A 14,807-nucleotide genomic window follows, 5' to 3' on the forward strand; every position below is an offset into this window, starting at 1 on the left:
AGGGCCGTCCAGTCATGTCCACGGCCTACATCATTATGTCTCACTTGCATCCTATGCGCCGCCCCGACATGTAAATAACACATAATTGTAGTATAGACTACATACAAATCTACGTAAAGAAAACAACAAGATTAACCTAGCAGCCTAGTCAGCCTCAGCGGGCTTGTATGAAACACATAGTAAATCTTGGTTAGAGCACTTGACCAGGTCTTGAAAGAAGTATTAGTAGTTAAGGCCAAACAATGATGTCGGTGAAGAGGGTAGTGATATCGTGACTACACATGAAGCAACACGGCATTCCTTTAGTAAGAACCACAATACACCTAAGGTGGCATACACTATGCACAGAAAATACACAATAACCTTAATAGCAAGTCAGCAGATCACGCAGCTGCTCCCTTGAACCTTAAAATCCAGCTGAACAAGTGACTTACCTTGATAAATAGATTCTGTAAGATTCGGAGGCTTACATAGTAGAGCTTGTAATAAAGCTGTACTAACCCCAGAATTGGTCAGGGCAGACTTCAGATGTAACTCTTAAAGTTCGTTCACGATCAAGGCTCAATCAAGCATTTACCACTTTTAAGGTTCAGATCCGGCCGTTGTGGGGCCGGTGCGGCTCCGAAAAGGGGATCCATTCGGCCGAGTATCGCCGATTTCGGCGCCGACTAAGGGGAGGTCGATATTGCAAACAGCGCTAAGAGTGAATAAAGGCTTGCTGTTTATAATGATACATCAAGCGTGCGCAATTTTTCTTGCCTAGCTTTGCTCCTGGTTCTTCATTCATATCCTATCGAATTCTGATCTGGTTGAAATAATTAGAGTCAGATTCAGATTTTGCAGGGTCGTCAGTTGACTCGTGTAGATCTTTTCCCGCCGACCTGAGACGCTTATCTCCTCCGCTGGGTCCACGAAAACGGGGCCGATCCGTGATCCGTTGCGGCGAGTTAAGTGTTTGCAGTCCTGCCCACAGCATCCTTAACAGATGTGATCCAACAAGCCCACCAAAAGGTCCACCCGGCGCTGACAAGAGTTTGTTGATCTCCACTTGAAAGAGGCTAAACTGCTGATGAAAGCTCCTTCGGCGCCCACATCGGTTGTAGGACATACCTAGGCCTAGGGCGCAATTTACCACTTACCCATGTAGTGTAACTGTTTGTAGTACTGATTCCCTTGTGTGCCGTATTCCGGTCATTGTCAATGTTATCTCATCCTTATCTCTGATCTGAAAATTCAGACATTCCACTACTGCCCCCTCTGTGTCGTGAACTGCATTGTCCTATAAATAAACCAAGGGCAGCCAACCTGAGTCGGCACATGACGACAGTTGCTTATAAAAGTCGCCATCGCATTCCATCTGACGGGTCAACTCACAACAACCAGGTCTGGGAGCAGCATATAAACAGTCATGAAAGAAGATCTCGAGGAGGCATCGCCAGCCAATGGCGCCGAGTCGTCTTCCTCGGCTTCTTCAACAGGGTCGTCGCCAATCCTAGAGCCCATCAGGACCATTGAAACACGCCGCAGCCGCACACACGACCTTGATGTCTTTGAGGCCCTGGAGCACGCCCTCACTCCAGATGTCGAGACAGAGGCAGAGCGCGAGGCTCGCGAACCTATTGCTTACACCAGAACTGGCACCAGTGTGACCAGCGCCGCCTCTCGCCCCCCAGACTTTGAGGTTTTCTTTGAGGACGGTGATCCAGATAATCCCCGAAACTGGTCAAAGGGTTATCGCGCATGGATTATCGTCTGTGTCTCGTATTCCACATGGGTCGTCGTCTTGTATAGCACATGTTACACTGCATCGATATCTGGCCTGGCCGAGGAGTTTGGGGCGTCAACGACTGTGACCACACTTGGTTTGACAACATATTTGCTTGGTCTTGCTGCGGGAAGTCTGATTGTGGCACCTCTGAGTGAGCTGTACGGCCGACAAAAAGTGTACATTGTCTGCTTGACTGTATGGGCTTTGTTGATCTTGCCATGTGCTCTGGCGACTTCATTAACAGAAATCATTGTTGTACGCTTCTTTGGGTAAGTGGTGTCTCCCAACCTCGTCACAGCCGTTCTAACACAACTTCAGTGCTGTCTTTGGTGCCGCTATGATCTCAAACAGTCCTGGAACTATCGTCGATATCTCGGATCCAGATTATCTGGCTGCAGCCATGTCCATGTGGTCCATCGCGCCCCTGAACGGACCATCTACTGGCCCAATCATTGGCGGCTTTGTGTACCAGTATCTGGGATGGCGATGGGATAACTGGATTCCTCTGATCCTTGGTGGAGTTGGAATTCTCATGATGATAACAGTGAAGGAGACATACCATCCCGCAATCCTGAAACAAAAGGCGGCACGATTGCGCAAGGAGAACGATGACCCGCGGTATTGGTGTCAGTATGACCAAAGGGTTTCCACCCGTCACCTGATAAAGATCAACATGAGTAGGCCATTTACTCTGTTGGCATCTGAACCTATTCTGTGGTTTATGGATATCTGGTGAGTTGTAGTCCCATGCCTGCTGGCGTACCTGTTTCCTGTGTGCTAACCCTGACGGCATCACAGGATATCGCTGATTTATGCCATCCTATATTTGTGTTTTGTGGCATACCCTATCGTATTTTCCCAACACCGTGGATGGGATGCAGGCATGTCAGGACTGGCCTTTGTGGGCATCGGCGTCGGAACCATGCTTGCCATCTTCGCAGAGCCTCTTTTCCGGCGACTGATCCACTCTCAGCCTCGAGATCCAGTCACTGGCAGGCCTCAGCCTGAAGCAACGGCTCTAGTCATGGCCATTGGCGCCATCCTGACCCCGATCGGCCAGCTTGTGTTTTCGTGGACATGCCTGCCAGCGACCATTCATTGGGCTATTCCGATCGCTTTCGGCATCCCTTTCGGTGCAGGCAACACCATCAGCTTCATCTACGGCTCGAATTATCTGGCTGGCGCGTACTCCATATACGCTGCCAGTGCCCTCGCCGGAAACGCTGTCATTCGCAGTATTGCTGGCGGTGTTTTGCCCCTGGCTGGTCCTAAGATGTACGCCGCCATGACCCCTCAATGGGCGGGAACACTTCTGGGCCTCCTCGAGGTAGCTATGATTCCGATTCCATTCGTGTTCTGGCGATACGGGGCCAAGATCAGAGCAAAGAGCCCAACCATTAGAGCTTTGAGAGAGGAGCAGGATCGACTTGATGCGAAGAGAGCCAAGTATCAGAAGAAGCTTGAAAAGAAGCAGCAACGAGAAGCAGAGAATCCAAAGACAGAGGGAGAAGGAGTGTTGGAGAAGACAGCAGGCGATTGATGATGAAAAAAGCATGCGTAATCGTTTACAGTATATAAAGCACTCTGAAATAGAAGTTGGGAAATATATGCCACTTTGTAAATTGTTGCCTTGTTGCTCCATGGACAATAAAGTTTAGGTGATCACTTGTTTTATGTTTCAACCGTAAACCCAGCGGCTGCCTTATTTACAATACCAGGACACACGACTCATTGCGATAACAACACTACGGTTCAGTTAACCACCAACCTCAAGTTCACTTGTACTCAATATTCAAAAACTTTTCCAAAAAGAAATTAACGATTACTCAATCCCATTTGGAACATAGGAACAGCCCGATGCGGGGGTCGAACCCGCAACCTTGAGATAGTGTACTCATTTAAGAGTCTCACGCTCTACCGATTGAGCTAACCGGGCCTCGTATCGAGGCTTGATATTGGATACGAGAGGCCAAAGATATGTATATGAACTCTGATCATTTCCATCGCCAGCCACAGGGTATTGCATCTACATATTAAACACAAAAAGGTCTTGCAAAATCTCGCCGTAGGAATTCAAGATTTATGTAGACAAAAAGATTCGTTTTTGTTGCGATTTTGTACTGTCAGACTATGGTACGCCGACCAAGTCTCCCGTAATCCTGATGACTTTTGAGACTCCCTGGTTGACTGCCTTCATAAGAAGAACCACAAAGTCGACCTATCCACGCCGAGCAGGTGTCCAACAAAGTACAGCCCAATATCACAGAGTCCGCTGTGGCTCGCCAACACTCCCAATCTGACAGATTCCAACCTATTACTACATGTCACTTCTGCTAAAGAATCACCTAAAAGTATTGTCCCCTATCAACCCCCAAAGTCGTCCGTCCTTTAGTTCCCCTTCTCCAATCCGTCGAGCTCCTTAAGCACGGACGACTTGGTGTTGATCTTCTTAAGCTGGGTATCCTCGAGCTTCTCTCCACCAGCCAGACGCATCTCAAGGTCCTCGATGGCGCGAACCTTCTTCTGGAGACTGCGGATCTTCTTAGCGTTAGGGTTCTGTGCTGCATCAGGAGCACCACTTCCGGCACCCTGGCTTGCATGAGCATGGTGTCCATGGCCGTTGCGGTGAGTGTTACTGCGGCTTCGGGCCTGATTGTTACGCGATTGGCTCCGGTTGCGGTGATTTCGTCGCTCGGGGCTGCGACCCTCGTGGCCGGAGCCGTGGCCTCGGTCGTGAGGAGGAGGCGCCAGGCTAGCTCCGCCGTTAGGCTCGCCTTGGGGCCGGCCCTCACCCTGGGCATTCTTCTTGTTTCTCTTCTTCTTGTTCTTAGACTTGGACGAGATTTCATCACCCAAGGGTTCAGCTCCTGGGACGGTCCTAACCGTGGGAGCTTGATCAGCTAAATCAGCACCGGGCACAGCGCGGCGAGGGCGACCAAAACCGTTCGGACCGACGTTGGGTAGTCCGTTGCTCACAACGTGGGCGGCACCGCCCTCATCCTCACGCTTGAAGTGCAGAGGAGTGGCCAGGCCACGGGCGCCGGGAGGGCGGTAGGCACCAGCGGGCTTGCTGGGAGTCTTGACCGAGCCCAGGTAGGCCGTAGCAGAGGCATGAGGCGTAGGAATGGGTGCCAAAGGGTCACCGGGAGCAATGCTCTCGGGACCCTGAGGTCGCCAGACAACATTGTATAACTCGACCATATCCTCGTTATACATGAGATTGCCGCTAACATGCCATAACTTGACGCCGTTGTCAACACGGAGTCGGGGAGAGGTTGTGGCAGTCATGATGTAGCGACTATCGGGACTCCATTCGCAGACGCTGGGATTACCGCTCTCAAAAGTGGTAATCTTGCGGAAATCCTTCTCGAGATCGTAAACATCGATCTGACCAGCAAGGTTGCCGAAACCTGCTACCAAAACAAAGCGACCGTTTGGCGAGAAAGTGATAGTGTTGCGAGGGGCAATCGGGAAGGAATGCGTGGCAACGGCCCGGTGGTTGAAGATGGTGGCCTTGGGAGGCATGGTACCATACACAACACCGAACTCTCTCGAGTTGTGGGACCAAGAAACATCATGAATGGGACCCTCCTTATCCAGGGACACGCGGGCATCAAAAGCACCGGTGGTGCTGAGCAGATACAGCGTGGTCTCGCCATAGTAACTCTTGCCTGAGCGATCAACGTCGGTTTGGGCCAGCACCAGAAGGCTGGAGCCAAGCTTGTTCCACTTCAGCTGGACCTTGTCTCCCTTGAAGAAGGTCTTTTGTGAGATTGGATTGGTGAAAAGAGGGACGTTGAAGACCTTGACGGCAGCGGGTTGGCCCTGGAAGTTGTCAGTATACACTTCTTGAAAATTGCTTTGGTTATTTGCTGACCTTACGCTCGGGAACAAAGACGGCAACGGCGTGGTTTTGGCTGCCAGGAGCAAGAGCAAAGTTGGTGACACCCTCGACTCGGAGCTTGTTCCAGACCTTGACGAGATCGTGACTCTCGTAAAACTGGACTTCGTTTGTAACGAGACGAGCACAGTACTTCTCATCAGCTGTGTACTGAAGGTTCCAGCCTTGCTGCTGTTTCTGAACAAAGCGGCCGAGGGGCTGCTTGTCCTGACCAGAGACATCCTCCTCCACAACGCGCCAGACCTTGAGGTTCTTGGTGGCATCCCCGTTCTCATCCTTGGCAGGGCGTTCCCAGGTGATGACGAAAGTACCTCGAGGAGAGAAACCGAGCTCGTAGACGTTGGAGATGGGGAGGGACAGGACCTGCTGGGAAGTTGAGGGATCAATGATAGTGACAGCCTCGGGAGAGGCCCAAGCGAAGTAGCGACCACATGGCGAGTAGGTACAGCACCGGAGGTTACCTTCAGGCTTCTTGAACCCAGCGAGAGGTTGATAGACGGGCGCGGCGTCGGTGATGCCGATGTCCCTCTGGGTTCGGTAGGCAAACTGCAGCGGAGACGCCATGGCTAGTGAAAGTCACAGTGTCTCGTGTCTTGCGTAAGTCTTTTTTTGGGGCCGGTTGTCAAAAAGTTCTGTTGTATCGTGTGCGTGCACTTATCGACGGTCGATGTAGATCGCGATCGTGGGGCAGAAAGCTTAGGCTCAGATTCGGATTGGGCGAATAAGCGGGAGAGCAAAATGCCAAAGGAAGCGTTGTACTTTTTCTTTGACTGCGCAACGAAGAGCAGTACAAATAGTCGCTTGAGAGGGGATCAAGAGCGCTGGATCCGACTCGCAAAAGGTTTGGATCGAGAGTTGTTGTTTGAAGTCGTCGCGGAGCAACAAACAAAAAGTGGCGGGGGAATATCGATCGATTGCGATTGAGCGAAGCCGACAAAGCGAAGTAATAAGACAAGAACTGACTGATTCGATGACCGGAAGGAAGATAAAAAGAAGACGGCAAGTCACCCAGAGGGAGGGAGAAGGAGGAGGAATTGGCGCGGCAGTGCCGTGATGTTTTTGGTTGAAGGGAAACGAAACAAGAGGGAAGAGAAAGAAGTTGACGGCTTTGGCCACCAAGTATAGGTAAATATGGATTTTTTTTTCGTTAGGCCGGACCAGGTTCCCATTCTTTTTTTCCGTACCTACGTAAGGTAGCCCGGGTGGTAGGTGGTAGGCAGCCCAGTGCCCAGGCCCAGTGGAGGCTCCCGCTGAGGTGGCCTCCCTTTTTGTTTCTTGCTGGGTACAACCTAGCCACACACCGCATAATCACCGCCAACCGTTCGCCCTTGGCTCAGCCTTCACACTGTCTCACTTGAGTTCAGAAACCTACCTTACTTACCTGACCTATTTTCACAGTGCATGCGGCTCCAGATTTCTCTTTGATCAGAAACCACAGCCAACTGTGCTAAGATCGTCGAGTGCTCCGCGAACCTTTCCTTATCTGTTAGACTCTTTCAACGGGAGCACCGAATGCATTAGATCCTTTATTCTATTCCAAGTGCTAATAAGCCATTACCTTCGAGCCACAAGAGCCCCTTGTACTTTCAATATAGAGAGTTGTTTTGAGCGTGTTTATTCCATTCATCAGCTTGAACTCCATAGAACATGTTAACATTAGCTATAGTCACGCCATCAACCATATAGTCCCCCCTTTTAGTTGTAGTATGTAGGGTTTGTCTGTAGTGCCTCTGTTAATCTTTTAGACAAGGTATTGCGTCAACCTTCACCCTACGCCTGGTTAAGCTTTGATAGTCAGGTAGTGGAAGATAAGTGAATTACCACCCAAAACAAAACCAATGGACTCTGTTATTCCTCAAAGAATGCATGGTCCGATGTCTATCACACCAAGCACCTGCTACATCTTTCATTATCATGGCTACGTGGCACCAATTGGCATTGACGAGCCGAGTTTATAGCACCGATGCTGTCAATAAACTGGATCGATGAGTCTGCACGTGCCGAGCTTTTCCAACATCAGACAAGGTGCTGTTCCTCTATTAAATACAGGTTGTATTTTGCTGTCTCATTATCGTGAATAGGTCATGAACCCAAATTTTTATAGAACGGAAATGGCACGATCACCTGCCCTTGAATTCCTCCTTCCAGCCACCCTTCTCAAACAGCCATAACGCCTCAGTAGCGTAGACTCGGCTTCCTCTGTGACCGCCTTCGTTCATGGCAGCCTCAGTCAAGCTATCGAGGACCCTTCCCTTCTTAACAGCTGCCCAGATTCCCATAGCAATAGGGTCATCCTCACTCTTGCCCCACTCACCGAGTCCGAGACGATAGAGAATTCTCCCCAATGTCTGGAAAGCCATACATCTTTGCGCAGGAACAGCACTTCTGGCAAGATGAGCTAGCTCCGCAACTGTGTATCCTGCAGCCTCGGGGGCATCGCCGTGGTGGTGTAAACCCTTCGAAGAAGGGATGGATCGGCTGACTCTTGGTGATAAGAATCGGCCCTGAAAGTCGAAGCGCAGAGCGTTGACAGCAATCTCGGGATGCGGATAGTATGAGGAGTCTTTGTCAGCCGGACTGTCCTCGGTAGGAATGGGTGCCATCCATGCGAGCTTGCTAGGGTCGGCGGGTAGATTGGGAAAATATTTCTTGTGCAGCGATTCTAAGAAATTCGGGTCGGAAGGGTCGAGATCGGCCAAAGCTGGTGGTACAGGAAAATGAACCGACTTGGGTTGGTCGGTAATAGGAAACAGATCGGGTGGTATTTGCGTCGGAGCTTTGTCTTCATCGTAGTGATCCGACACCTTTTTCAATGAAGGTTCTTGGGAAACTGAATGGGAACTTTGCGATGCCGATTCTATTGAGGCCTTGCGAGCGTGGGGTGTAGTCGCTGAGGTGCTCTCCGGTGCTTCGTTCGTGGCAGCGTCTTCGACTTTAATCGTAGGTGGAGGGTCTTGTGCTTCTTGTTGTTTCTCTCGTTTTGGTGCATCAAAAGGCGAGGGACCAGTAGGCTCTTCGATGTTGGCCCGCGATAGCAACCTTTGAATGAGAGCCGGGTTCAAACCGTTCATGATATCTTCTTGGGCTTGAGCGATCTCGGCGGGTGTCATATTTGCAATCTTCTGCTGGTTCTCCTGGTCTATGCGTTGTCTCTCAATATCCTTAAAATCTACATCTGAAGACGAAGCTTGAGATGGCTTTCCGGCTTTAGGTTGTTCGGCAGGCGTTGTTGCTCCGGCTGCTCCGGCGCGCTTCTGCTTGAAAGCGGAGGTCTTCCATCTTCTTTTATGTTGAGGGAAGCCGGTAGAGGATATAGGCAGGTCGTTAAACTCAGCAGGCTTCCTCGTGGAAGTATCGTGCTCAACGATGTCGTTGATCAAAAGTGTCGGATCCATTCTGGTGATGTATATGCAGTCAGCATGGACAAGATCTCTCTCAAGCTTTGGATCTGACGTCTTTTTTTTATTTTATCTTTAGTCAGTGGAGAGAACCACGGAGAAATGCTTGTGGGTCAGGGGCCTTGTGTGACCCCACATCCAGTAGCGCGTTTGTTTGAATGTGCCACGTGCAAGGATTTGAATAACCTGGACTAATGGAGATTTATGGAAATACCAATACTAAGCTTCCAAGAATAGACAAGACAAAATACAAAATAATCAATGTTATGCCAGTCTATCCAGACAAGGAGAAAGTATCCCGAGTTGTTATTTGTGGATGTATTTTATCAGGCGAAAACACGTTATGACTCGTAAAAGGTACTGAGGATTGGAAATTCGAGTTTCAGTCCCCGGTTTTCCTCTCTTGATCGTTCTGTGCCCAAATAAGAAGAAGACCCTGCCAATATTAAAAAAGAAAAAAACCCCTTGACACTTTTCCGAAATCCCTGATACCCTCAAAAGAATTTGCTATAACATCATATGTGCATTTATTACTGGAACAGGGCTTTTGAGTTTCGTTTCCTGAGACAGACGATTTTAATTGTGAGGGTATGTCGCACCGCCACAGATTAGACCGGGATAGTGGTGCATTAGCGCCGATCGATTCTCGTTCCTCTTGAGTTCCAGAACCCTTGTGCCACAGAACCATGCTCAGACTGTCATCTGTGGCTTTCAATCGTTAAGCTTTCTGATGTGGTATTCGGTGCAATTTGTTTGTAACTAAGCAAGCCCCAGGAGAGTTCGAGTGTTTATTATGCGCCCCTATTCATGCTGCACTTTTACGTGTTTGTATTTTCGCTAGTCGTCAAGAAATGAATGCCTCTGAAAACCGGGTGGAGTCAAGGTTGACGCGGTCGGATTGAGTGGAATGAATAGAGATTACCAAAGGGAAAAGTCAAAAACGAATCTCTGGGACTTAAGCAATGAGTTCCAAGAGGCAACAGTGGATGGCAGGTACAATATTTATGGCGTACAGTACCGTGTAGGGTTCCAATCCCTGCAACATCATTTGATGGCCGAACGACCGATAGCTTCAACATCAATGGAGAAACCCACAAAAAATCCCTCTGAAGTCCATGACGATACATATTCATATCAGCTTCAAATTGCAAATTGGGAGGCTATTCAGAATATTGGAAAAAGAACAAATTACAAAAAAAGCCCCATTCAAGTAGTACCTTAACCGAAAAAAACAAACTTGTGGCTGATGCAGCCATTACTGCAGCCGCGTTGGATCCCTGTCGACGTGCCGCGCCTAAGCTTGGTTCAACGATTCTGGTTTCGGGATTAGATGATCCACACCATTCAAGAGAGGGGGGGGGGGGCAGTTCATCGCTGCGATGGGCTGGGCTGGGCTGGACTGGGATGTTTGTCACTGGGCAAGAAGGTGATTAGTCAAGTTGGTTGTTGCTGACTCTGAACGAATTGATCAATATCACGAGGCCGTTATTGCTTGTGATTTTCATATGACTGTTGCAGCTGAGAGGTGAGCGGATAAATGACGTGTTGCAAGAGATAGCCCTCTGAGGTAGTACAAAAGGATACATGTCACAAGCCGAGAGATATTCCTGGAGTCCACAGTCCACTACAGGCAGGCAGTTTTCCCCACGCTCCCTAACCCAAGGTATGTACTAAGGTACCTAAGAATGGAACCTCAACCCTGCCCTGGGGAGTAAGAAAAGCTTCCGTGGTTGAATTAGGGTGTCAAAAATACTTGGCCAAGTGCCATACCAGACTTCCACTATAAACAGACCCTGTAATATATTCAGAGTCTCGCCTTTTCTTATCCAACCAACTCACCTGCGAAAGCTGACCCGACCCCCCTGGTCATGTTCTACGGATGTTACACATGGAATCTGAGTCGGTCGGTACCTTTACCTTTACCTTTACTCTAAAGAAAATATGTATCCGTGCGTCAACGGCCATGGAAGTCTGTTTTCTCTATCACTTCCGCCTATGCATGTCTTTTTGAGTCTACCATTAACTTACATCTTACTCATTCTCCCCCCCCCGCTAAGCTCGGGTCTGCTGGCTCTTTTCACTTGCTCCCTCTGATGGATTTGACTCTGTACTGCACTGTCCTGTCCCATCCGTCCCCAGCATCCAATGCCATGGCATGACCTAATTACTTGGTAGACCCCCTATCACCATGGACTTAGCTGGTTCCCTGGTGTTGTCGATGCCTATTTTGAGTCCCATCTCATTAGGTTGGTTGTTCTAGAGTTAGTTAGCCACGCCCCTCGGCGGTTTTTAATACAATTTCCCTTTTGTCCTTTCCCTTCCCTTTCTTCTGGTGATGCTTGTCATGGTCCGCGCCCCTCCCCCCTCGCTCGTTTCTTCTCGTACCGTACCTCGTGCCTTGTCTGTCTCGTCTCGTCTCGTCGTTCTTGTTGTTTCCGAGTCGTAGCATTCTTATTTAGCTGCTGGCAACAAGAGAAGCTGTTGGCATGCCCCGTTTTTCTCCTTCCTGGCCTGGAAAATAAGAAATATTGTCGTCGCCCCGAAAAAAAACGTAGCCATCCCCATCTCATTTCTCCTCCCTTTTCTTCCCTTCTTTTCCTCCTCTCCCTCACTCAAACATCCACCTCCCACATATTTTTCCCAACAACGACCAGTGGTTTTTATTGTCGAATTCGTCGGATTTCATCAATTTGACACTATTCGCACGTCTCAATCATCTCCAAATTGTCGTTATTCTCTGCGCCTGGTGTGGCAGTACCTCTTGACGTCCTCCAAGCGACGTGTACCCTGCAGTCGGCTCACTTTTTCCTTCTGGAAGGCTGCATTCACTGCCAAAGTCGTTTCCCAACTCGAGATCTTGAGGCTATTCAGAGATTCGACCTACTCCACCGCCCGCACCTGCACTCCACATTCTGGCCACTCACAGCTCGTTTCACCTCATCACTCTCCGACTGGACGCTTTCCCGTTTGCAACCATTCCGTTTCTGACGAGGCCCGCACGCTATAGATCCAGGCATTTCTATTCGCTGTACCTGGTACTCACTTTGACGCTGCATTTCGGTGCCATTTAGCGTGTACCACTCACTACCACCCGTCGACCGCTATTCGTTGCCTTATCGACATTCGATGGTTTGAATCACAGCCTTGCCCTACGCGACGCTTTATCTGATCCTTGGGTTTTGATGCTGCAAATGCGAGGTTCCTTTGCCCGCTTCTAGCATTAATATCCCCTGTTTCCAATTTTGGCAATCAATTTGTCAGATGCAATAACCGCCTGTATTGGTGTTTCTATTCACATTCTTGTAATACGCGCTGCACAAGGCTATTCGTTGCCTCTCTACACCTCGGCATGGCTGCGACAGGCGCCGACACGTCTATGTCACGATACGACTCATCAGCCGGCGAACTATCATCGCCTCCTTCCGGATCGCTATCAGAACCTGGTTCACCATCACGAAATGGATCCGGTAGCCGAGCACCGCAAGACTATGACGAGATCGTCGTCGTTTCCAGCGATGGCCAATATCAACACATCGGCCACCAGAATCACAGCGAACGCCCTCCACCGCCTATGCCACCCCAATCAGGCACAGGCCCCCCTAGACGATACGCACTTGTCGACAACCAATGGGTCCAATTAACCGCTGCAGGTGTGCCGCGCAAGAAGCCTGGACGCAAACCTGGTACCATTGTGAAACCTCGAAATTCGGACGGTGCCGATGCAGCTAAGGCTTCTCGAAAGCCTAGGAAACCTCGCGATCCTAATGCGCCAGCATTGCCACGCAAGAGAAAGATTGCCCCTGCAGATGGCGAGAGTGAAATCCCGGGAGATTCAAAGTCTCTTGCCGACGCTGCATCATCCGCCGGCCAGGGACGCATGTCGGATGTCTCCCATATATCAGCATTGTCACCTGCTCATCATAACCGTCAAACATCGTCTTCATCACATCAACCTGAACAACGATATTCACCAAAGATGTTGAAGCGTGAACACTTTATGCAGAACATACTAAATTCGGATACGCCTGTGGAACGACCACAGTCTCAACCCCAGACCCAACCTCAATCTCAGCATAATAGCTCTACATCTATACCTGTTCGTACCAGCGGTCAAAGCTACGATCCTATCCGTGGTAACTACGATCCTGTTCGTGAGACAATGGTTTCTCATAGCCCTTACCCGTCTACTTCTGGTTCACCAAGACCTGCTTCTCAAATGCCTAATCGATCGCCAACCATTGCTAGCCTTCTTGGTGGGAATGAATCGCGCAGCTCATATCAGCCACCCTCGAACCAGTCTCGCTTCCAGGCACATGAACCATCTCAACCACCATCACCATCCAAAGACCCTCGCGGCATATTGACACCAAATCCTTCTTCGCGACCACCAGTGCAGGAAGCAAAGAAGGATGCACCACCTCCACCACCACCCGTTCAAAGGCCAGTCATCAAAGAATCTAACTTCACCACCATTTCCAATGGCCCTATCAAGAAGTCATCGCCAAAGCAGAAGCCTCACACTGGAGTTTCCACGCCAAAGACTGACACCCTCGATGATATGGGAGAAAGTGAAGGCCGTTCCATCCTCGACTTTGGTCGAGCTAAGCCAGGGGAAGAAGCCCAGGCCCCAACCATTGTTCTCAGTATACCTATCCAGGCTGGCGAGACAAACAGATATGTCAATTTCATGCGCATGGCTGAGGAACGGTATGGATGGGATGCTCTTCACCCTCGCCTGGCTGCCAACCGAGACCGCAAGGCTCGCATCGCTGCGGCGGCTGCCTCTCTAGAAAAGGCGGAATCGGGCCGCGAATCTGGTGATGAAATGTCCGTCGATCTCTCCGATGCCGAGGCTAGCAACCCCGACAACGGCGCGACCAGCGGCCCTGATGCCCAGGCCAAGCCCAAGAAGAAGCGTAATTTCAAGGAAGATCAGTACGATGTTGATGATGATTTTGTCGACGATTCAGAGCTCCTATGGGAAGCTCAGGCGGCAGCAAGCCGTGACGGGTTCTTTGTCTACTCTGGCCCTCTTGTACCCGAGGTCGAGAAGCCAGCTGCTGGGTATGTATCTTCCTTTTTTGTCTTATGTGATCAAGTAATAACAAGTAATAGCCATGATGGTCCCCCTAAGCGCGGACGGGGTGGAAGAGGTAGCAGAGGAGGTGGAAGAGGTGCGTCGACCAGAGGCGGGACAGGCAGCGGCCGCGGCGGAGGGCCTGGATCTCGAGGTGGCTCTGTCACCCGAAAACCCCGTATCACTAAGCAGGAGAAGGCGCAACGGGAACGCGAGAAGGCTGAGCGCGAAACAATGGCCCAAATGGCCAAGACACCTACCCAGGGTGGCTACTCACTAAACCCAACCACGCCATCCTTTGCTGTGAGCGAGTTAGGGGCTTAGAATCCTTCGTCATCTGTAAATGGTTCTCGTTTCACGCCATAAAATCTTCGACGCCAGCGTTGAGCGTAACACTCTTGAAAAGAGAAATAACATTCAAACAAAAGGTGTGCTCCAACTCAGCACACTTAACTTTCTGTCATCGTGCTATGGCAGCATACACCGCCCACAACTACTTACACCGGGAATCCCGAGTCCTCCCCATTTTTTCCTTTGTTTTGCACTCTCCGAGGCTTTTTTGCGGATCATGGATGATCCGGCATGGCCTCCTTATGCGGTTTCCAGATTTGTGGGAGTATTGGCGTGTGAGAGATTTGATCCTGGGACTACAGGCGTTTACCT

General features: G+C 50.0%; 4 protein-coding genes and 1 non-coding gene across 5 annotated transcripts; 2 read left to right on the forward strand and 3 right to left on the reverse strand.

Moving 5' to 3' along the window:
• Positions 1-1,408: 1,408 nt before the first annotated feature.
• On the forward strand, positions 1,409-3,308 carry FPRO_06301 (uncharacterized protein; the record flags this gene model as incomplete). The annotated part of the gene is made up of 3 exons (XM_031228800.1): positions 1,409-2,037; positions 2,087-2,500; positions 2,567-3,308. The coding sequence occupies 3 exons, from the start codon at positions 1,409-1,411 to the stop codon at positions 3,306-3,308; spliced, it is 1,785 nt and encodes a 594-aa protein (XP_031079101.1).
• A 311-nt stretch (positions 3,309-3,619) lies between these two features.
• On the reverse strand, positions 3,620-3,704 carry tRNA. Its single transcript is given in 2 exon segments — positions 3,620-3,655; positions 3,668-3,704. It is a non-coding gene; the product is annotated as a tRNA-Lys (tRNA).
• A 452-nt stretch (positions 3,705-4,156) lies between these two features.
• On the reverse strand, positions 4,157-6,233 carry FPRO_06300 (uncharacterized protein; the record flags this gene model as incomplete). The annotated part of the gene is made up of 2 exons (XM_031228801.1): positions 4,157-5,593; positions 5,646-6,233. 2 exons carry the CDS (start codon positions 6,231-6,233, stop codon positions 4,157-4,159), a joined length of 2,025 nt encoding a protein of 674 aa, XP_031079102.1.
• A 1,556-nt stretch (positions 6,234-7,789) lies between these two features.
• On the reverse strand, positions 7,790-9,064 carry FPRO_06299 (uncharacterized protein; the record flags this gene model as incomplete). The annotated part of the gene is made up of 1 exon (XM_031228802.1): positions 7,790-9,064. One exon carries the CDS (start codon positions 9,062-9,064, stop codon positions 7,790-7,792), a length of 1,275 nt encoding a protein of 424 aa, XP_031079103.1.
• Positions 9,065-12,416: 3,352 nt separating this feature from the next.
• On the forward strand, positions 12,417-14,468 carry FPRO_06298 (uncharacterized protein; the record flags this gene model as incomplete). Its single annotated transcript, XM_031228803.1, has 2 exons — positions 12,417-14,131; positions 14,183-14,468. The coding sequence occupies 2 exons, from the start codon at positions 12,417-12,419 to the stop codon at positions 14,466-14,468; spliced, it is 2,001 nt and encodes a 666-aa protein (XP_031079104.1).
• Positions 14,469-14,807: the final 339 nt, after the last annotated feature.

The sequence above is a fragment of the Fusarium proliferatum genome (assembly GCF_900067095.1).
Source record: "Fusarium proliferatum ET1 genome assembly, contig: FPRO_scaffold003, whole genome shotgun sequence".
Taxonomy (NCBI): domain Eukaryota; kingdom Fungi; phylum Ascomycota; class Sordariomycetes; order Hypocreales; family Nectriaceae; genus Fusarium; species Fusarium proliferatum.